At 46.4% G+C, this 24,114-nt stretch overlaps 2 protein-coding genes across 3 annotated transcripts in view; one reads left to right on the top strand and one right to left on the bottom strand.

The window, feature by feature from the left end:
• LRRC45 (leucine rich repeat containing 45) overlaps window positions 1–1,176 on the bottom strand; it is a 44,953-nt gene extending 43,777 nt beyond the window's left edge. Inside the window, exon 1 of one of the 2 annotated variants that reach the window (XM_069752470.1) lies at window positions 1,004–1,176. The gene's annotated coding sequence lies outside the window, so the exon portion shown is untranslated. Of the gene's footprint in view, window positions 1–440; window positions 783–1,003 lie in introns of those variants that run through there. The other variant, XM_069752469.1, reaches the window with a different exon arrangement.
• CENPX (centromere protein X) lies at window positions 747–23,642 on the top strand. Its single transcript, XM_069752471.1, has 5 exons — window positions 747–858; window positions 2,634–2,685; window positions 6,176–6,229; window positions 23,216–23,304; window positions 23,382–23,642. The coding sequence occupies exons 1-5, from the start codon at window positions 823–825 to the stop codon at window positions 23,394–23,396; spliced, it is 246 nt and encodes an 81-aa protein (XP_069608572.1). The 5' UTR covers window positions 747–822; the 3' UTR covers window positions 23,397–23,642.
• Window positions 23,643–24,114: the final 472 nt, after the last annotated feature.

The raw sequence follows: 24,114 nt of genomic DNA, 5'->3' as shown, positions 1-24,114 counted from the left end.
TGAAGAACCATGGACCCTTCTGAAATGAGGTCACCTTGTCAGTGGTTATGGGATTATACATTTTTTATTTTTTTAAAAATGAAGTTTTTAAGCGTGCAGCTCATATATTCATTGGTTGCGGAGAGCTGATGAATAGTGGGTGCCTGTAATGACTATTCATTCAGCAAACTGGACCCCCAAACTGGCATTAGGTGGGGTTACTGCCCTGACAACTGCGACCACAAACACCAAAGCCAACATTGCACTCACCATAACTCCACGGTATAGGCAGAGCAACCGAGACCTGCTGTGGAATCACATGCCCACCCGACTCCCTTTCACTTCTATGGGGTTTGCTTATATGGCCATTGCAAAGCTGCGGACACTACAGTACCAGTCAGTGTGTGTGTGTGTGTGTAATAGTGCACTGTATGGAAATAGCTCCCCAGGCAGCCACTTACCTGTGCCAGATATCGTTTTCTGCATGTACACATAACATGTAACCAGGAAGGCACTGAGCTCAATCTGTCAGCCCCAGAAGACTACTACAGAGAGCCTATGTCTCCATTACCGATGCCATTTTATAAACGCCGCCTAATAAAAACTAAGTGGGTTTTTATCTTCGGAAAAATGGCCGCCCTCAGTGCTGTCACTAGAACAGCTGGAGACAAACCTGTGTATTACAGTGCGCGCTCTAGTGTTTACAATTCTGTTTGGGAATGCACCGCCGGAGATTGATTGCTGGAGACTTCTTTGACTGACAGGCCCATCCACCAATCAGCTGCTCGCCGAGCTCCGTGGACAAATTAGAGGAGGAGAAGGGTTGAGCGGCAGATAGGAAGGATGGAGCGGGAAGAAGAGTCGGTGGAGTTTCGTAAGGCAAGTGTAACATTGCGTCCCTTCTCATGGAGGTGCTTACTGAGTATAAAGTTCTGTGCGTGGTGCGTCTGTATGTCCCGCCATGAAGTGTGTGTTCTGACACTGAATACTGCGTACGTGATGGCTTAAAAATTACCCGGCATACCTCCCAACCGTCCCGGATCCAGCGGGACTGTCACGATTTTGTCTCTCCCGCTGTCACGGCCAGGACAAGTATGTCCCGCACTGGTTGGGAGGTGTGCAATGTATCAGCCGGTCATCCCTGCACCCGCAGAGCCTTACACCACATATTGGCTGCTCTGTGCGCACAGGACCTGTGATGAGGTCACAGGAGGGGAGGAGTCAGGGGTCACATGATCGGTGTTTACAGTGTGGATGTAGCAGAGCCGCGTGTGTGCATGGGGTGGACGGAGCGGAGCCGCGTGTGTGCATGGGGTGGACGGAGCGGAGCCGCGTGTGTGCATGGGGTGGACGGAGCGGAGCCGCGTGTGTGCATGGGGTGGACGGAGCGGAGCCGCGTGTGTGCATGGGGTGGACGGAGCGGAGCCGCGTGTGTGCATGGGGTGGACGGAGCGGAGCCGCGTGTGTGCATGGGGTGGACGGAGCGGAGCCGCGTGTGTGCATGGGGTGGACGGAGCGGAGCCGCGTGTGTGCATGGGGTGGACGGAGCGGAGCCGCGTGTGTGCATGGGGTGGACGGAGCGGAGCCGCGTGTGTGCATGGGGTGGACGGAGCGGAGCCGCGTGTGTGCATGGGGTGGACGGAGCGGAGCCGCGTGTGTGCATGGGGTGGACGGAGCGGAGCCGCGTGTGTGCATGGGGTGGACGGAGCGGAGCCGCGTGTGTGCATGGGGTGGACGGAGCGGAGCCGCGTGTGTGCATGGGGTGGACGGAGCGGAGCGGCGTGTGTGCATGGGGTGGACGGAGCGGAGCGGCGTGTGTGCATGGGGTGGACGGAGCGGAGCGGCGTGTGTGCATGGGGTGGACGGAGCGGAGCCGCGTGTGTGCATGGGGTGGACGGAGCGGAGCCGCGTGTGTGCATGGGGTGGACGGAGCGGAGCCGCGTGTGTGCATGGGGTGGACGGAGCGGAGCCGCGTGTGTGCATGGGGTGGACGGAGCGGAGCCGCGTGTGTGCATGGGGTGGACGGAGCGGAGCCGCGTGTGTGCATGGGGTGGACGGAGCGGAGCCGCGTGTGTGCATGGGGTGGACGGAGCGGAGCCGCGTGTGTGTATGGGGTGTACGGAGCGATTATACAGTATGGAGCACTGTGTGGCCATATTTTTTTGTTTATAATTATTCTTTATGAAACAGTGTGATCAGCAGTGCTAAATGGGTGTGGTTGGGACGTGGATATGAGTGTGACTAGCTATGAATGGGTGTGGTCAGAGGCGTGGCCTAAAATTTGCCACGGCGCACGTTGCGCGCCGCAAACTTTGGTGTAGATGGAGGTGCCCACTAATGAAAGCGTCATTCAGACCTCTCACAAAATGACCCAACATATGATACCAAGGATAACAAGCCCTGACACAGGGGAAAAAGAGGTATCATCACTTGTTTTGTTTATGTTGCCTAGGAGAAAAACTTGTAGGCTAGATAGCAGCGGTGGTCGGTCTCCTAGATGAGCCATAAACAAAACAAATGTTAAGGTCTCAAAAAACAGCATATGTTTTTTACAAGCACTTCCCAACAATATCCGTCTATAAAGCTGGGACTAATAACTCCGCATAAATAGGGGCTGGTCCTGATGGGGTTAATGGCCACTCTTTTTCTTACAGAGCCTAGTCTCCAAACTGCTGCACATGCACCTAGAAGAAGAGAAGACTAAAAGTAAGGACCACACACCTGCTCATACCCACCAGATAAATGGCAGCCGAGACCACACACCTGCTCATACCCACCAGATAAATGGCAGCCAAGACCACACACCTGCTCATACCCACCAGATAAATGGCAGCCGGGACCACACACCTGCTCATACCCACCAGATAAACATCAGCCAAGACCACACACCTGCTCATACCCACCAGATAAATGGCAGCCGGGACCACACACCTGCTCATACCCACCAGATAAACATCAGCCGGGACCACACACCTGCTCATACCCACCAGATAAATGGCAGCCGAGACCACACGCCTGCTCATACCCACCAGATAAATGGCAGCCGAGACCACACGCCTGCTCATACCCACCAGATAAACGGCAGCCGAGACCACACACCTGCTCATACCCACCAGATAAACGGCAGCCGAGACCACACACCTGCTCATACCCACCAGATAAATGGCAGCCGGGACCACACACCTGCTCATACCCTCCAGATAAACGGCAGCCGAGACCACACACCTGCTCATACCCACCAGATAAACGGCAGCCGAGACCACACTCCTGCTCATACCCACCAGATAAACGGCAGCCGAGACCACACACCTGCTCATACCCACCAGATAAATGGCAGCCGAGACCACACACCTGCTCATACCCACCAGATAAAGGGCAGCCGGGACCACACACCTGCTCATACCCACCAGATAAATGGCAGCCGAGACCACACACCTGCTCATACCCACCAGATAAATGGCAGCCGGGACCACACACCTGCTCATACCCACCAGATAAACATCAGCCAAGACCACACACCTGCTCATACCCACCAGATAAATGGCAGCCGGGACCACACACCTGCTCATACCCACCAGATAAACATCAGCCGGGACCACACACCTGCTCATACCCACCAGATAAATGGCAGCCGAGACCACACGCCTGCTCATACCCACCAGATAAATGGCAGCCAAGACCACACGCCTGCTCATACCCACCAGATAAACGGCAGCCGAGACCACACACCTGCTCATACCCACCAGATAAACGGCAGCCGAGACCACACACCTGCTCATACCCACCAGATAAACGGTAGCCGAGACCACACTCCTGCTCATACCCACCAGATAAACGGCAGCCGAGACCACACACCTGCTCATACCCACCAGATAAATGGCAGCCGGGACCACACACCTGCTCATACCCTCCAGATAAACGGCAGCCGAGACCACACACCTGCTCATACCCACCAGATAAACGGCAGCCGAGACCACACTCCTGCTCATACCCACCAGATAAACGGCAGCCGAGACCACACACCTGCTCATACCCACCAGATAAATGGCAGCCGAGACCACACACCTGCTCATACCCACCAGATAAAGGGCAGCCGGGACCACACACCTGCTCATACCCACCAGATAAATGGCAGCCGAGACCACACACCTGCTCATACCCTCCAGATAAACAGCAGCCGAGACCATACACCTGCGCATACCCACCAGATAAAGGGCAGCCGAGACCATACACCTGCGCATACCCTCCAGATAAAGGGCAGCCGAAACCACACACCTGCTCATAACCCTCCAGATAAATACGTAGAACTTATTGATGTTGGTGGCTGTAGAGGGAAAATATACCAGAGGCCATAAAGGGTCTGTGCACACGTTTTTTCATTGCAGGTTTAAATCTGCAGCTTGTCAATTCTTTCTGCATATTTGCTGCAGATGTTACACATACTAATGAATGGGAAAAACGCATCAAAAGCCCATGCAAAAATGCAAGTAAGGCTTCTCATAATCACAGTAATGCCGCTATCATCAATTATATCGAAGAGGTTAAACTGCTGCGATTAGATCCAGCTCCGTTCGCATGAGTTGGACTCGGTATTGGCTGTGTGAGGATAAGCTCCCATGATGATTCTTGACATTGCACATAATAACGCAACGTCTTACAGTACCAGCAAACTGGATGGGATTCATAGAGATCTCTGGTCTGCTGTGCTTTTCTTTTTTTTTCTTACTCCACGTAAACTGACCTGGTTGAAATCCGCAACATTTCAGTTTCTCTTACGGGTATGCTGAGTTTTCTGTGCAGATTTTTCCAATAGACTTGCATTAGATGTGGAAAATCTGCAGGTAAAGAACGCACGTGCATTTTTAGTGCGTATCCGCTGCAGTAACACAGTATGAACGCATGTAATCCGCACATGACTGTACCAAAGCCAAAAACCGGGAAGTATCAAAAAACAAAGCGGCTTTATTTAAAGCATGACACACCAAAGAGACTAAAAAATGCTATAAATGCATTAAACGCAATGAAAAAAATGCAAGTAACCTGTTTTACCTAAGGGTTTATCTCTGTCAATTCTTTCTGCATTTTTACAGGATTTTTCACCAATTGAAAAAAATGGAAATGAAAAATGCATCAAATCGCGCATATTTTACGCAGTGTTTTTCCTGCCAATGCTCTGGTTTTTGCAGATTTTTTTTTCTTACTAAACATTTGCACATACTCTAAGGTCACAGTCACACGTTGAGTATTTGGTCAGTATCTTACCTCAGTATGTGTAAGCCAAAACCAGGAGTGGAACAATTAGAGTAAAAGTATAATAGAAACATGTCACCACTTCTGTATTTATCACCCACTCCTGGTTTTGGCTGAGAAATACTGAGGTAAAATACTGACCAATCAGAGGAAAACTATAAAACAAGTCACCACTTCTGTATTTATCACCCACTCCTGGTTTTGGCTTACAGATACTGAGGTAAAAAACTGACCAAATACTGAACGTGTGAATGTGGCCTAATAAGTGCAGAAATGCTGTGGAAAATGTGCAACATCAAAAGCTCACTAAATGCTCATGATGGGAGTGTAGCCTAATTATGGGAATTGTTTTTTTGTTTTTGTCAATCAGTACTAATAACGTAGAATAATGCAACTTTTTTTGTATGTACCCCGAAATGTGACCATTAAAAGTACGGTTTGCCCTACAAACGACATCCCCTCACACAGCCTCACTGACAATAAAACAAAGTTGTGGGTCTTAGTCTTACAGAACTGGAAAAACCTGGTAATTATTCCTGCACTGTGACCTCCATGAAGATAAAACTTAAAAACCATAGGCAAAATTGCATTTTTTACACCATTTCACCCCACGTGGAATTTTTCTTTCTCGATTTTCAGTACATAATAAAGTGAAGGGTGCAATTCAAAACTATAATTCAGCCCACAATAAAACACCATACAGGTATATCAACAGAGAAATACAAATCTTGGAAGAAGGGGAGGAAAGAAAAACAGAAATGAAAATTAGTATGGTCAGGACGTGCGATATTACTTTGACATGTTGTTGGTCGGATCCTGAGTATGGTCAGTCACATTCTGGCCGGTCCTTCTCTTCTGTTCATAGCCACCTGTACATTATGAGCCTATTTGTGGATCTTTTTGTGGCTGATATGCATTTTACCAGATCGTCTTTCTTGTATTTCAGTCAGTGGAGACTCCATACTACTTCTGTCAGAGCTACTTAAAGTATTTGTCCATGGTAAGTACACTAGCCACTTCTTATGGAGCTGGAGGGTCTCCTCAGTTAGGGACCGTTCCTCATGCCTTCTAGACTCAGTAATATCAATACAATGGCGGTAACCACCACCCCTGTCTTATCAGCTGGGCATAACTGAGTACTTGGAAGAATTCCTTCTACTCACAAGTCATATTATGGACCTTCCGGGGGAATACGTTGTCATTGATACATAGAATGTGTTGTGGAGACATAGTGTGTGTGTGTATATGTATATATATATATATATATATATATATATATATATATATATATATATATACAGTTTGTAAGAAAAAGATGTCTGTCCATCCAGTTCAACCTATTCTTTTACAATGTTGAGAAGGAAAACTCCCAACATGAACCAAAAGCTTATTTTTTTTAGGGGGGGTACAAAAACTTTTTTTTTGGGGGGGGGGGGGGGAATTCCCAACTCCAGTAGAGTCTCGGGTGGATAATCTGAGGTTTAGTCTTATCACCAGTAACCATCACTTTTAACCCCACTTTTGAAAAGCAGAGAGGGATATACAGTGGCGCGTAGCACACTGCGTCAGGTCTTGATCACCAGTTCTTTCTCCCCTGGCAGGAGGAGATGTCAGAGGGGCGATGGCAGTGAGGGACATTCAGGAGACACCCAGGGACTGTACAGCCACATCCGGGACAGTTGGGACTAGAGATGAACGGATCGGTTCACAGGACTCCGGTCTGTGAACTGGCGGCTGGATGGAAATCCTGAGAGTCTTGCCTCCCGATGCAGCTTTTGATTAGTCAGGGCTAGTGCAATTTTATTTGTGCACCACTCATCATCTCTAGTTGGGACATATGGATTTATTATTTGCTCACAGTTGTAGCAGCCAGAATGTTCTCATTTTTATGCAAGCTTCACTATGACATCTGGCTTTGTTGTGTTTGTAAGGCTTTGTTCACACATACCAAAAAAAAAAACAGTATTTATGCTGTCTGCTGGTGTCCACACCAAACTGCATCTTTGTTGCATTGTTTATGCCTTTTCCCCCTTATGTGATCCTTTTTTGGTGCAGATGTGAAGCCGCGTTTTTTTAGTGTTTTTTTTTTTTTTTTTTTCTAGTACAGAAAAGTTTTCATTCTGCACTTAACCCCGTTACGACTTTTGACGTATCCATACGTCCAGGTCGGTAGGTACTTGCCCACCTGGGACGTATGGATACATCATATCTTTAATGCGGCACCGCATTAAGGTGCTTGCTTAATCTTGCAGTAGGATACATTGAGGAGTCGTCCCGAGGGTGGCGAAGCCCCCCACCCACCAACTACGATCGCTGTGATTGGCTGTTCAGAACTGAACAGCCAATCACAAGGTTTTCAGGGTTTCAGACAATGACATGTCCTGAAACACTGATGTCCAGCCTACGATCAGTGCTGTAAGAGGCTGGAACCTAGCAACCATGGTGTCAACAGGGCCAACTCTGATTTTTCCTATTGACGATGACATGGATCGCACCAATTAGAGGGCACAGACACGATGTGACATCACAGTGACTGTCCTGTACTTTTTCATTCTACTGTAGCTGTGAACAGGGGGTCACTGTGTCGTTCTATGCGCTGTGCTGGACCGTGTGGTGCCACAGACTTTTTCAAGCTTATGTGATCCCTGCTGGTGTTCCAGCTGCTGCTGAAGATGAAGGCATTCCTGATTCTTCCCTGATCTTTCCTAATCCACCCCAATCCCCCTTTCACACCCCACCGTTCTGCCACTGAGCGCGGATCAGTACTTGATCGCTCGATTTTTGTCAAGTTTTTTATTTTTCCTGCGCCAAGCGCTCATCAGTGACGCAAATGACAGATCCGCTCTCGTGGTCGCTGTTCTCAAGGACTTCTCGTTATCTCTTTCATGCCCCACCATCACCACTGTGGTTTGTGCATCCTACAGTTGCATAGCCGCCAAACAGATACACATCACTGATTGGCGTCCGTGCCTGCTTTTGGCAAGGCCTTTTTTTTTTTCCCTTTTTGTACCACATCCGTGCATGTCGAGTGCTGATCACCGACTCACATCAGCGATTGTCCTCTGGTTGTTTTCTTTGTTTTTTGTGTGAAAAAAGAATCAACAGAAATAATTTAGATTAGTTGATGCGACTAGATTAGGGACTGTAAAAATATGCAGTAGTAATCGGCGTCTACTACAGTATTTTTTTTGACTGAGTTGAGTCAGGTTTAGTGTCAGTTGTGGGCGTTCGGTAATTATTTTTTTACTGACGTCCGGTTAGTACATCTGTTTTTTATTTTACCAAATTTTAATAGTTTTCTTTCTATATTTTTTGTTTTCTCTTCTAAATAAAAAAAATGTTTACACCAAACACACATACACCTGAATAAAATTTGATGCACACACAAATACTGCATACGTGAAAAAAAAAAAATGTCCCACTCGTCCCAAACACAGTATTTAGCAGAGTAGACATGCGCTTCCCTTGCCTTCAACAACGTTGGTGAGGGAGAGGATGCCACCTTCCTTTATATTTCTTCATCCTCCCTGAGAAGACTCCATCGCTGACTGGTTATTCATCCAGTCATTGTCCATTCCCGAAAGGGATATCTGCGTGGATGAGTCCCTAATGCATTTCAAAGGGAGGCTCAAATTCTGGCAATACCTGTCCAGTAAGAGGGCCAAGTATGGAAATAAGCTCTAAAAAGTGTGCGAGTACTTCAGGGTACACCCACAGGTTTAGCGTTTATGGAAGGACACCTGGATTGAACACCCCCCTCCTCCCCGAATGTCCATCTCTCCTGGCAGTGAGAGGGAAATGTGTGCATCCAGTGCTAGATCAAGGGTATCACCTCTACGTAGATAACTTTTATACAGCATCCCACTTTTCAAGTTCCTCTCTGCTCGAGCTACTGCATGATGCGGTACTGTCCGCAAAAATCAGAAAGGCTTCCTTAAGACGCTAATCGGGCACCTTCTCAGAAAGTGTCAGAGCAGAGGCCAATGTAGCGACAAAATGCTGGTGGTCAAGTACAAGAGGGATGTACTTTTCTTGACCACCATACATGGTGATAGCAGCACCTCCACCACTGTACAAGGTACAGGTCACCAAACCAGACTGTGTACTGGGGTAGAACAAGAACATGTGGGGAGGTAATCTCCATGATCAAGTCCTCCAGCCGTACAGTGCCATCAAAAAAGCCAAGGTGTGGTACAAGAAGCTGACTGTGCACATCATACAGATGGCAATGTACAACGCTTAGGTGCTATCACAATGTGCAGGCCAGACTGGTATGTACCTTCAGTTCCAGGAGGTAGTGATCAAGGCCCTTAATCTTTGGAAGTCAGGAAGGAGCAGGCCCCATTACTTTTGGAACTGAAGGTGATCGTATCGTACAAAGTCAACATTTCCCCGGAGAAATCAATCAAACCACAAAGAAATGAAGGTCACAAAAGAGGTGGCGAGTGTGTTAGAGAAAGGGGGATACACAAGGACACTACTTATCAATGCGATACCTGCCCCGACCAACCTGGCCTGTATTGAATGCTTCAAACTCTACCACACATCCATGGACTACTAAATTCATTTCTGACTTGCACAACTCACGTATGCCAACCTGATGTACACATCCACTGTTTAGGCACATTAGGGGCTCTCCAAACATGACATGACGCCCACAGACCAATCCACCAAAGTCTATATTCCAAAACATCACTCCTCCCCTTCAGAACTCTGCTGTGCACCCAAGCAGTAGTTTTCCTCTACATATGGGGTATCGGCGTACTCAGGAGAAATTGCACAGCAGATTTTGGGGTCCAATTTCTCTTATTACCCTTCCACATTCCACATGTCAGTTTTGGGTATTTTCTGTCATATAGGCCCCTCAGAGTCACATCAAATGTGATGTTGTCCTAAGGAGAGGGTATTAGATTATAAAAACTTGATTCCAGCTCGCCCAGTTGCTCTATGCTCATCCACCTGGGCAGGGGCTGACTGGCAAATTTTGGCCTGGGGGGCAAGCACATAGCAGTGGCCCATGAGTAGGGGCTCATCCTTAACCCCTTAGCGACCGCCGATACGCCTTTTAACGGCGGCCGCTAAGGGTACTTAAACCACAGCGCCGTTAATTAACAGCGCTGTGGAAAAAGTGAATAGCGCCCCCCAGAGTCGGATTTTCTCCGGGGTCTCGGCTGCCGGGGGTAGCCAAGACCCCAGAGAACATGATTCGGGGGTTTTTTAACCCACCCCGCATTTGCGATCGCCGGTAATTAACCGTTTACCGGCGATCGCAAAAAAAAACGCGATCTCTTTTTAATTTCTCTGTCCTCCGATCTGATCGCACATCGGAGGACAGAGAAAAGGGGTCCCAGGTAGCCCCCCAATACCCATCTCCCCCGGTGCTCCTCGTGGCTCCTGGTGGGCGCCGCCATCTTCAAAATGGCGGGCTCATGCGCAGTGCGCCCGCCGGCCGGCCCCGTTAGAATCTTTGGGGTCTCGGCTGCCGGGGGTAGCCGAGACCCCAAAGAGCATGATCGCGGTCGGTTTTACCGACCCCTGTTTTGCAATCGCCGGTAATTAACTGTTTACCGGCGATCGCAAAAAAAAAAAAGTCAAAGTGTAATTCTCTGTCTTCTGATGTGATCGCACATCAGAGGACAGAGAAATAGGGGGATTCGGGGACCCTATCATACTCACCTGTGTCCCTGGGTCCTCCTGCTGCTCCTCCTGGCCGCCGGCAAAAGAAATTGGCGTGCGCATGCGCAGTGCGCCCGCCATCTGTCTCCATCTGCCGGCCGGCAGGAGAAGAGCAGTTGGGGCTAAAATTAGGGTTGGGGCTAAATTTAGGGTTAGGGTTGGGGCTAAATTTAGGGTTAGGGTTGGGGCTAAATTTAGAGTTAGGGTTGGCGCTAAATTTAGGGTTAGGCTTCTTTCACACTTACGTCGGTACGGGGCCGTCGCAATGCATCGGCCCGACATACTGACGCACGTTGTGAAAATTGTGCACAACGTGGGCAGCGGATGAAGTTTTTCAACGCATCCGCTGCCCAATCTATGTCCTGGGGAGGAGGGGGCGGAGTTACGGCCACGCATGCGAGGTCAGAAATGGCGGATGCGACGTACAAAAAAAGTTACATTGCACTTTTTTTGTGCTGACGGTCCACCAAAACACTGATCCAGTGCACGATGGACGCGACGTGTGGCCATCCGTCACGATCCGTCGGCAATACAAGTCTATGGGCAAAAAACGCATCCTGCGGGCACATTTGCAGGATCCGTTTCTTGTCCAAAACGACGGATTGCGACGGATGCCAAACAACGCAAGTGTGAAAGTAGCCTTAGGGCTAGGGTTAGGGTTGGAGTTGGGATTAGGGTTAGGGATTGGATTAGGGTTGGTATTAGGGTTAGGGTTGGCATTAGGGTTACGCTTGGGATTAGGGTTAGGTTTGGGATTAGGGGTGTATTGGGATTAGGGTTAGGTTTGAGGTTAGGGTTGAGATTAGGATTAGGGGTGTGTTGGATTTAGGGTTTTGATTAGGGTTATGGTTAGGGTTGACATTAGGGTTGTTTTGGGGTAAGGGTTGTGATTATCGTTAGGGTTAGTGATTAGGATTATGGATCGGGTTGGGATTAGGGTTAGGGGTGTGTTGGGGTTAGGGTTGGAGCTAGAATTGGGGGGTTTCCACTGTTTAGGTACATCAGGGGGTCTCCAAACACGATAGCCAATTTTGCGCTCAAAAAGTCAAATGGTGCTCCCTCCCTTCTGAGCTCTGCCGTGCGCCCAAACAGTGGGTTACCCCCACATATGGGGCATCAGCATACTCAGGATAAATTGGACAACAACTTCTGGGGTCCAATTTCTCTTGTTACCCTTGTGAAAATAAAAACTTGGGGGCTACAAAATCCTTTTTGTGGAAAAATATATATATATTTTTTTTATGACTCTGCATTATAAACTTCTGTGAAGCACTTGGGCATTCAAAGTTCTCACCACACATCTATATAAGTTCCTTGGGGGGTCTAGTTTCCAAAACGGGGTCACTTGTGGGGGGTTACTACTGTTTAGGTACATCAGGGGCTCTGCAAACGCAACATAATACCCGCAGACCATTCTATCTAAGGCTACGTTCACATTAGCGTTACGCTAATGTGCGTCGCTGTTGCGTCGGCGACGCAGCGGCGACGCGCCCCTATGTTTAACATAGGGGACGCGTGCGTTGTTTTGGTGGCGTTTTTCGCCACGTGCGTCGTTTCCGACGCTAGCGTCGGACGCAAGAAAACGCTACATGTAGCATTTTCTGTGCGTCCGATTTTCGTCAAAAACGACGCACGCGTCGCAAAACGCGCGCGTTTTTGCGCGTGTCGCCGCTGCGTCGCCGACGCAACGGCGACGCGACGCTAATGTGAACGTAGACTAAGTCTGCATTCCAAAACAGCGCTCCTTCCCTTCCGAGCTCTGCCGTGCGCCCAAACAGTGGTTTACCCCCACATATGGTGCATCAGCGTACTCGGGATAAATTGGACAACAACTATTGCAGTCCAATTTCTCCTGTTACCCTTGTGAAAATAAAAACTTGGGGGCTAAAAAATCTTTTTTGTGGAAAAAAAAAATATTCTTTATTTTCACGACTCTGCATTATAAACTTCTGTGAAGCACTTGGGCATTCAAAGTTCTCACCACACATCTATATAAGTTCCATGGGGGTCTAGTTTCCAAAATGGGGTCACTTGTGGGGGGTTTCCACTGTTTAGGCACATCAGGGGCTCTCCAAACGCGACATGGCGTCCGATCTCAATTCCAGCCAATTCTACATTGAAAAAGTAAAACGGCACTCTTTCTCTTCCAAGCTCTGCGGTGCGCCCTAACAGTGGTTTACCCCCACATATTGGGTATCGACGTACTCAGGAGAAATTGCACAACAACTTTAGTGGTCTAATTTCTCCTGTTACCCTTGTGAAAATAAAAATTTGTGGGCAAAAAGATCATTTTTGTAGAAAAAATTCGATTTTTTTTTTTTTTCCCCACGGCTCTACATTATAAACTTCTGTGAAGCACTTGGGGGTTCAAAGTGCTCACCACACATCTAGATAAGTTCCTTAAGGGGTCTAGTTTCCAAAATGGTGTCACTTGTGGGGAGTTTCCACTGTTTAGGCACATCAGGGGCTCTCTAAACGTGATATGGCGTCCGATCTCAATTCCAGCCAATTCTGCATTGAAAAAGTCAAACGGCGCTCCTTCACTTCTAAGTTCTGCGGTGCGCCCAAAAAGTGGTTTACCCCCACATATGGGGTATTGGCGTATTCAGGAGAAATTGCATAACAAAATTTATGGTTACATTTCTGTTTTTACACTTGTGAAAATAAAAAAAATGGTTCTGAATTAAGATGTTTGCAAAAAAAAAGTTAAATGTTCATTTTTTCCTTCCACATTGTTTCAGTTCCTGTGAAGCACGTAAAGGGTTAATAAACTTCTTGAATGTGGTTTTGAGAACCTTGAGGGGTGTAGTTTTTAGAATGGTGTCACACTTCATTATTTTCTATCATATAGACCCCTCAAAATGACTTCAAATGTGATGTGGTCCCTAAAAAATAATGGTGTTGTAAAAATGAGAAATTGCTGGTCAACTTTTAACCCTTATAACTCCCTAACAAAAAAAAATGTTGTTTCCAAAATTGTGCTGATGTAAAGTAGACATGTGGGAAATGTTATTTATTAACTATTTTTCATGACATATCTCTCTGATTTAAGGGCATAAAAATACAAAGTTTGAAAATTGCAAAATTTTAAAAATTTTCGCCATATTTCCGTTTTTTTCATAAATAATCGCAAGTAATATCGAAGAAATGTTACCACTAACATGAAGAACAATATGTCACGAAAAAACAATCTCAGAATCAGCGGGATTCGTTGAAGCGTTCCAGAGTTATAACCTCATAAAGTGACAGTGGTCAGAATTGCAAAAATTGGCTCGGTCATTAAGTACCAAATTGGCTCTGTCACTAAGGGGTTAAAGGGGTTGTCGGATCTTATGCTACATGTCTACAGACACTATGTGTGAATCCTCATATCATGCGCTATGAAGATTCTCTGGTGCCGGCAACAGGTGGTCTTGTGACTGCAAGCATGCGATATATATATTCCCAGCCACATTTCGACTAGACTGTTTTGGGCCTTGTTCAATACAGTTGCATTAGGCCATGCAAGTCTAGTCGGCATGTGACCGCATGTATGCAAATCACAAACCCGCCAAATGACCACAGCACTGCCAGCAATGTGAGAAGCACAAGTCTGCAGTCCAAAGAGTCACAGAGTGAATGCACCAATGACACACACACACACACGCACAGCCCCACTGTATAATGAGACACACGCACAGCCCCACTGTATAATGACGCACAGCCCCACTGTATAATGACACACACACACAGCCCCACTGTATAATGACACATAGCCCCACTGTATGACACACACACACAGCCCCACTGTATGACACACACACGCACAGCCGCACTGTATAATGACAGGCACACGCACAGCCGCACTGTATAATGACAGGCACACGCACGGCCCCACTGTATAATGACAGGCACACGCACGGCCCCACTGTATAATGACAGGCACACGCACGGCCCCACTGTATAATGACACACACGCATGGCCCCACTGTATAATGACAGGCACATGCACTGCCCCACTGTATAATGACACGCGCACGCAGCTCACACGCGCACGCAGCTCACACGCGCACGCAGCTCACACGCGCACGCAGCTCACACGCACACACGCACGCAGCTCACACACGCACACAGCTCACACACACACACACGCACGCAGCTCACACACACACACTCTCCTCACACACACGCACACACTCTCCTCATACACACACACACTCACACTCTCCTCCATATATATATATACACACACATACACACACACACACACTCTCCTCATACACACATCACACACTCTCATCTGTGGTGCAGGGGTGGCTGATGTCCATGTGCAGCTCTTCAGTTTCTCCTGCTCACAGCTCTGCACTGTCCCGGCACCTCCCCCGTCTCTCCTTCTCTGCCGGGATAGCAGATAAGAGCAGGAGAAGCCGGAGCTCCGTGCACACACAGGCGGGTATGCCGGTATGCTGACCTTTCATCTTGGCTGCTGGCTCTCTTCCTCAGAGTGGCAGTGGCGCATACATAGGAGCCTGCTCATCACATACCCCTGCAGCCTGCATGTCAGGGCTGCTGGCGGGATGACACCACCGCGCACTATAGGTCCGCTATGTATTAGTCACTGCCAGTCCTCCAGCGGCCCTGTGCAGCTGCTTAGACACCGGCCCGGGGGGGCATATGCATTTCTGCCACCCGGCCCAGCCCGCACCTGCACCTGGGGCTCAGACATGGCCTCACATTAAGGAAAATAGAAAAAATTGCAGTCCAGCTCAACGGGACTGGATTTTCCGTTTCTATTTTTCAAAAGAAAATATAGTGAATAGAAAAGAAAAATTTACATGGTCGAGATGACCCAGTCGACGCATTTTCGACTTACTCATGACTCCAAAGCCATGATGTGGCAGGACTGAGCCATCAAATTCGGAAAGTGCCACTGAATCCAGGACTGTTGGGAGCTATACTTTTAGAATTACTAGGAATCAATGCCCCTTTAACCATGACTGGTCTCACTGCTCTTAGACTCTAGAAGTATTGCTGCGAATTATAGGCCCAGGAGCTCGCACTGTATCATTACTGCTAATGAGGGAGAAAGTACCACTGTTATTCTGCACATATATATATATATATAATATATGTAATAATACACATTGTGCCTCAGTAGGCAATTTTTGTTCCTTATATCATACTAGCTGAAGAGCCCGGCGTTGCCTGGGCATAGTAAATATCTGTGGTTAGTTAAAGCACCTCACTTCTCTTATTTTCCCATCACGCCTCTCATTTTCCCAATCACATCTTTCATTTTCCCCCTCACATCTCTCATTTTTTCCCTCACTCCTCTCATTCCCCCCTAACACTTGTCATTTCAACCTCACATGTCATTTTCTGATCACTCCACTATTTTTCCTCACTCCTCTCATTTTGCACTCACACCTTTTCATTTTCACCTCAGTATATACATGTTTGTCATCTCCCTTATATATAGTATACATCTGTATGTCATCTCCCTTGTATATAGTATATACCTGCTGTGTCATCTCCCCTATATATAGTATATACCTGAATGTCATCTCCTTCTATATATAGTATATACCTGTATGTCATCTCCTCCTGTATATAGTATATACGTGTGTCATCTCCCCTGTATATAGTATATATCTGTGTCATCTCCTGTATATAGTATATACCTGCATGTCATCTTCTATATATAACATATACCTGTATGTCATCTCCTGTATATAGTATATACCTGTAGGTCATCTGCTCCTGTATATAGTATATACCTGTGTGTCATCTCCTCCTGTATATAGTATATACCTGTATGTCATCTCCTCCTGTATATATGTACCTGTATGTCATCTCCTCCTGTATATATGTACCTGTATGTTATCTCCTCCTCTATATAGTATATACGTGTGTCATCTCTCCTGTATATAGTATATATCTATGTGTCATCTCCCCTGTATATAGTATATACCTGTGTGTCATCTCCTCCTGTATTAGACCTCGTTCACACGTTATTTGCTCAGTATTTGTAAGCTAAATTGGCAGCCTGATAAATCCCCAGCCAACAGGAAGCCCTCCCCCTGGCAGTATACAGTGGGGCAAAAAAGTATTTAGTCAGTCAGCAATAGTGCAAGTTCCACCACTTAAAAAGATGAGAGGCGTCTGTAATGTACATCATAGGTAGACCTCAACTATGGGAGACAAACTGAGAAAAAAAAATCCAGAAAATCACATTGTCTGTTTTTTTAACATTTTATTTGCATATTATGGTGGAAAATAAGTATTTGGTCAGAAACAAAATTTCATCTCAATACTTTGTAATATATCCTTTGTTGGCAATGACAGAGGTCAAACGTTTTCTGTAAGTCTTCACAAGGTTGCCACACACTGTTGTTGGTATGTTGGCCCATTCCTCCATGCAGATCTCCTCTAGAGCAGTGATGTTTTTGGCTTTTCGCTTGGCAACACGGACTTTCAACTCCCTCCAAAGGTTTTCTATAGGGTTGAGATCTGGAGACTGGCTAGGCCACTCCAGGACCTTGAAATGCTTCTTACGAAGCCACTCCTTCGTTGCCCTGGCGGTGTGCTTTGGATCATTGTCATGTTGAAAGACCCAGCCACGTTTCATCTTCAATGCCCTTGCTGATGGAAGGAGGTTTGCACTCAAAATCTCACGATACATGGCCCCATTCATTCTTTCAGGTACCCGGATCAGTCGTCCTGGCCCCTTTGCAGAGAAACAGCCCCAAAGCATGATGTTTCCACCACCATGCTTTACAGTAGGTATGGTGTTTGATGGATGCAACTTAGTATTCTATTTCCTCCAAACACGACAAGTTGTGTTTCTACCAAACAGTTCCAGTTTGGTTTCATCAGACCATAGGACATTCTCCCCAAACTCCTCTGGATCATCCAAATGCTCTCTAGCAAACTTCAGACGGGCCCGGACATGTACTGGCTTAAGCAGTGGGACACGTCTGGCACTGCAGGATTTGAGTCCATGGTGGCGTAGTGTGTTACTTATGGTAGGCCTTGTTACATTGGTCCCAGCTCTCTGCAGTTCATTCACTAGGTCCCCCCGCGTGGTTCTGGGATTTTTGCTCACCGTTCTTGTGATCATTCTGACCGCACGGGGTGGGATTTAGCGTGGAGCCCCAGATCAAGGGAGATTATCAGTGGTCTTGTATGTCTTCCATTTTCTAATTATTGCTCCCACTGTTGATTTCTTCACTCCAAGCTGGTTGGCTATTGCAGATTCAGTCTTCCCAGCCTGGTGCAGGGCTACAATTTTGTTTCTGGTGTCCTTTGACAGCTCTTTGGTCTTCACCATAGTGGAGTTTGGAGTCAGACTGTTTGAGGGTGTGCACAGGTGTCTTTTTATACTGATAACAAGTTTAAACAGGTGCCATTACTACAGGTAATGAGTGGAGGAAAGAGGAGACTCTTAAAGAAGAAGTTACAGGTCTGTGAGAGCCAGAAATCTTGATTGTTTGTTTCTGACCAAATACTTATTTTCCACCATAATATGCAAATAAAATGTTAAAAAAACAGACAATGTGATTTTCTGGATTTTTTTTTCTCATTTTGTCTCCCATAGTTGAGGTCTACATATGATGTAAATTACAGACGCCTCTCATCTTTTTAAGTGGTGGAACTTGCACTATTGCTGACTGACTAAATACTTTTTTGCCCCACTGTATATTAGCTCACACATAGACAGGTCATGTGACTGACAGCTGCCGTATTTCCTATATGGTACATTTGTTGTAGTTTGTCTGCTTATTAATCAGATTTTTATTTTTGAAGGATAATACCAGACTTGTGTGTGTTTTAGGGCGAGTTTCGTTTGTCAAGTTGTGTGTGTTGAGTTGCGTGTGGCGACATGCATGTAGCGACTTTTGTGAGATGAGTTTTGTGTGGCAACATGCGTGTAGCAACTTTTTGTGTGTTGAGTTGCATGTGACAGGTTAGTGTAGCAAGTTGTGTGCAGCAAGTTTTGCGCATGGCGAGTTTTCCATGAGGTGAGTTTTGCACTTGTGGTGAGTTTTGCAAGAGCCTAGTTTTGCATGTGGCGAGTTCTGCGCGTGGCGAGTTTTGAGCGGCGACTTTTGTGTTTCGACTTTTATGTGGCGAGGTTGGTGTATTTGTGGTGAAATGTGTGCTGAGGGTAATATGTGTTCAAGCACGTGGTAGTGTGTGGCGCATTTTGTGTGTGTGTTCATATCCCCGTGTGTGGTGAGTATCCCATGTCAGGGCCCCACCTTAGCAACTGTACGGTATATACTCTTTGGCGCCATCGCTCTCATTCTTTAAGTCCCCCTTGTTCACATCTGGCAGCTGTCAATTTGCCTCCTACACTTTTCCTTTCATTTTTTCCCATTATGTAGATAAGGGCAAAATTGTTTGGTGAATTGGAAAGCGCGGGGTTAAAATTTCACCTCACAACATAGCCTATGACGCTCTCGGGTCCAGACGTGTGACTGTGCAAAATTTTGTGGCTGTAGCTGCGACGGTGCAGATGCCAATCCCGGACATACACACACACACACACACACACACACACACACACACACACACACACACACACACACACACTCAGCTTTATATATTAGATTTCATTTAGTTTCTCCCTAGTGCTGGTACCCATATTTATTATTATTCCTTCAGTGTTCTAAACCTTTCATGGTAGGCGTCCCCCAGCCATTACCTGTGTTGTCTCATTCTTTTACTTGACTTTAGAAGTGGGTATATATATCTAATAAAATTTGTATCATGATTTTAAACAGGCTTGCATTTTCTCTTGTTGATATTTCTGCTATATAAATGAATATTAGCCTTCACATATGGATTGTTAGCATAGGTGTTTACACATTTACAGCTAGATGCAAAGACTACTCTCTACTTAGAGTTGTAATTAGGAAATGGGGTTTGCTCTTAGAAGGTGAAACCCATGCCAATTCTTGTCTTTGTAACCGTATAGAACCCTTTAAGTGTATCAGGGATAAGTGTTGGATCAATTTATCCCAACATTTGGACCCCAACTATCACAAAAAAAGTCTTATTTAAATGAGTTGGCCACATGCAGCACTTGTCTATCTCTCACAGTCCCATAGCCTCTGATTAACCCCCTTACCAGCATATGATGTAGTAACTAGATGGTGGCCTGATTCTAACGCATCGGGTATTCTAGAATATGCATGTCCACGTAGTATATTGCACAGCCCACGTAGTATATTGCACAGCCCACGTAGTATATTGCCCAGCAACATAGTATATTGCCCAACCATGTAGTATATTGCCCAACCACGTAGTATATTGCCCAACCACGTAGTATATTGCCCAGCCACGTAGTATATTGCCCAGCCACGTAGTATATTGCCCAGCCACGTAGTATATTGCCCAGCCACGTAGTATATTGCCCAGCCACGTAGTATATTGCCCAACCACGTAGTATATTGCCCAGTGACGTAGTACCGGTATATTGCCCAGTTACGTAGTATATTGCGCAGCCACGTAGTATATTGCCCAGTGACGTAGTATACAGCACAGAGCCACGTAGTATATTGCCCAGTTACGTAGTATATTGCACAGCGACGTAGTATACAGCACAGAGCCATGTAGTATACAGCACAGAGCCACGTAGTATATTGCCCAGCTAAGTTTGTCACAGTTTAAAAAATAAACATATACTTGCCTTTCCGAGGGCCCCTTGTAGTCCACGGCAGCTTCGGGTCCCAGGGTTGGTATGAGCGCAGGACCTGTGATGACATCGCGGTCACATGACCGTGACGTCATGGCAGGTCCTTCTCGCGCAGGCCCTGTGATGACGTCGCGGTCACATGACTGTGACGTCATGGCAGGTCCTTCTCCCATACCATCTTTGCCACCGGAACCTGCAACGGAAGATGGCGGCCGGCACGAGCGACTACGGAGGGTGAGTATAGCAGGTTTTTGTTTTTTTAATTATTTTTAACATTACATTTTTTACTATTGATGCCGCATAGGCAGCGTCAGTAGTAAAAAGTTGGGGACACACAGGGTTAATAGCGGCGGTAACGGAGTGAGTGACCCGCGGCATAACGCGGTCCGTTACCGCCGGCATTAACCCTGTGTTAGCAGTGACCGGAGGGGAGTATGCGGGCGACAGGCACTGACTGCGGGGAGTAAGGAGCGGCCATTTTCTTCCGGACTGTGCCCGTCGCTGATTGGTCGCGGCAGCCATGACAGGCAGCTGGCGAGACCAATCAGCGAATGAATAACCGTGACAGACAGACGGAAGTGACCCATAGACAATTATATAGTAGATACATCCTTTGCTGGGTCCCCATATTGTTGCGGGCTCAGGAAATGAGCCTGCTTCATACTCTGCAGATTATGGAGGTTTTCCATAGCCAACATCTGCTTAAGGGCTCATTCAGACATGCTTGCAAATCAGCCCTGCAATTCATGAACTGGCTGCGACTCTCCTGACCCCAGGGTGACAGCCTCATAGACATTCATGAATAAAGCTGCCACGCCCAGGTCGGGAGACCCACTGCCAGTCTGTGCATTAACGGTCCATGTTCAGACCAATTTTCATGGACGTCTGCATTAGCCCAAAGACTGCAGTGGCTGGAGTTTACTCTGCTGCCGTTTAATCAGAAAAAATGCTGCAATTAATCATTGACTGTCGTATCAACGTGTTTCGACATTCAAATTCTGCGTGCTGATGCCTGCACTCACGGGCTCACAATGGCCCTCTTCGATGGGTGTTCTGATGTGTTTTTCTGAAGACCCCTCCCCCCCCGATGGCTATAATCTTTGCCCTCCTGTGAAGATCAGCTTATATAGCGCCATCATTTTCCACAGCACTTTACAGTTTAACAGTTTCAAACACAACAGTCATAAGTAACAACGTTAACAATACAATAATTAAAGCAAAATAAGCCAACCCTGCTCGTGAGAGCTTACAATCTACAATGAGGTGGGGGAGATACAAAGTACAGGTGTGTATTTACAATGATGTATTTACAATGATGGTCCGGCCATCTTCAGGGGTGGGGGATAGATGGAGATAGTGAAGGGGCTACACCCACACAAGCATAAAATGACTGATTAGTGAACGTGATAGGCTGCTTTGAACAAATGTATTTTGAGGGAGTGCCTAAAACTATGTAAATTGTGGATGGTGCTAATATATTGGGCTGAAACCAGACTGTGAAGGGTCTAGGAGGGAATGAGTGGAGAGGTAACTGGTAAGGCGGGAGTAGAGAAGGCGCTCCAAGAGTTTAAAGATGAAGGGGAGATTGGAGACTGGTCTGTAGTTGTTTGTGCAAGATGGGTCGAGGGTGGGTTTGAAGGAGGAGGGGAAAATGCCAGAGAGGGAGAGATTAAAGATTGTGGTTAGGTGAGTAGTGACGACTGGAGGAGATGTGAGGGAATGGGGTCAGTAGTGCATGTAGGTCGGACGAGAAGAAGAGAGGAACTTGGAGGCTACTTCTTCTGTGATGGGATCAAATGTGGAGAGTGAGCCAGGGGAAATGCAGGGAGGGATGGGAGTCACTGCACTTGGTGGCTGCGAGTGGATTTCCTTATGGTAAATGCTGTAAAGAGAAAAAAAGAAATGAACTGCTAAATTTTTTCATTCTAACAAAAACAAAAGTGCAATAAAAAATGATCAAAATATTGTATGCAACACACACCATAGTATCAACAAATTCTTTAATCCCTCACATAGGTCCATGGAAAAAAAAAGTTAACTATGGTATCACCGCGTAATCATTTGGGCCTGGAAAATCATGTTGTCAATGCACAATGAACGGTATAAAAGTGGAAAAAAAATGGTGCCAAAATTGCATTTTATTTTCGCACTTCCACTGCAGTTTTTTTTGTTTTCCAGTACGTTGTATGGTAAAATGAGTGGTTGTCATTTAAAATTCTAAGTCTTTTTGTAAAACACAAGCCCTAATACTCATGTGTTGATGGGGGGAAAAATAAAATTTGGCTCTTGGAAGGTTAGAAATGAAAGCAAACGGATAAAACGTCAGTGAGCACTCTTACCTGTTCTTCCATGCAACCGAAGATCGTTTCTCTAAGGCTGCCATCACACTAGCAGTATTTGGTCAGTATCTTACATCAGTATTTGTAAGCCAAAACCAGGAGAGGAACAATTAGAGGAAAAGTATAATAGAAACATGTCACCACTTCTGCATTTATCACCCACCACATACCTGGTAAATCGTCCTGAAACGTGTAGATAAGCGCCTTAATTCCACCTAGAAATCCTGCAAGATGGAGACTTCTGTCTCCAGTACCTTGTCCATGTATTAACTATACTGCATTGATTTTACAGAGGCAGCTGCCCGAGCAGCGCGTCAGGCCCTGGCTGAAGATTTGACTGTGGTGGATATAGAACATGTGGAGAAGATGCTGCCTCAGCTGGTAAGTTTCAGGCCCCTCATGTAACACATGGCTTGTCTAGTATCCCGTTCCTTTCAGTAATTTCTCCTTTCTTCTAGCTACTGGACTTCTAGATGGGCACTTGTGCCATGACCACGTTCTGATCATCTGGACCAGACTGTCCTCAATTCAATGTACCATTAAAGATACCACCAAGACTGATCTTCTCGTTTTCGTCAAGACCTATGACTATATTCCCAATACATAACTTTTTACCATAGCTTTTCAAGAAGAAAAAAACATAACCAGATATGTTCAAATTTTCTGGAAACCACAAACCTTTCAAAACGTGTTTATTAAACCTGCCGTCTAAAAGCTAATGCCTGGTTATAAATTTCCCCAGCTTCTCACCAGCACCACCCTAGATCTGGTAGGAAACACACCATTACTATTTCTATGCTGCTGACAAAGCCAACATCCTTGGAGAAATGTAGTTGTCACCCTCATAACTACCTTGTTAACACTTGCCTGCTGGAGCGTGTACTGGTTGTTAACTCATTATCTTCCAAACATCTAGGGATTCAGTGCAGAAATAGTTCAGCAGCTATTGTATATTCTCACCAGTAGATGGCGATATTCTATTGTACTAATAATGACTACATCTTTATAGGAAACTGTTGTGTAACCCAATTTGTAATACTGATGTAAGGTTCAAAGCAAAAAATCACAATGAACGGAAAAAGCATTAAGCTACTTACTGGTAGCGGCATTTTTCGGAGGCCCATGACAGCACACGAGAGAGGGGATCCGCCCTTAAGGAACAGGAAACCTACAGATACAAAAGGGCGGCAC

Source organism: Ranitomeya imitator, chromosome 2 (assembly GCF_032444005.1).
Source record: "Ranitomeya imitator isolate aRanImi1 chromosome 2, aRanImi1.pri, whole genome shotgun sequence".
Lineage (NCBI taxonomy): Eukaryota > Metazoa > Chordata > Amphibia > Anura > Dendrobatidae > Ranitomeya > Ranitomeya imitator.
This window is presented reverse-complemented; position numbering and strand designations above follow the sequence as displayed.

What these genes read in the sequence shown, in the direction of transcription:
- CENPX (XM_069752471.1), top strand. Translation starts at nt 823, where the DNA reads ATGGAGCGGGAAGAAGAGTCGGTGGAGTTTCGTAAG. An exon ending in AGAAGAAGAGAAGACTAAAA is followed by an intron (nt 2,686 to 6,175) that starts GTAAGGACCACA and finishes CTTGTATTTCAG; the next exon opens with TCAGTGGAGACTCCATACTA. An exon ending in ACTTAAAGTATTTGTCCATG is followed by an intron (nt 6,230 to 23,215) that starts GTAAGTACACTA and finishes TTGATTTTACAG; the next exon opens with AGGCAGCTGCCCGAGCAGCG.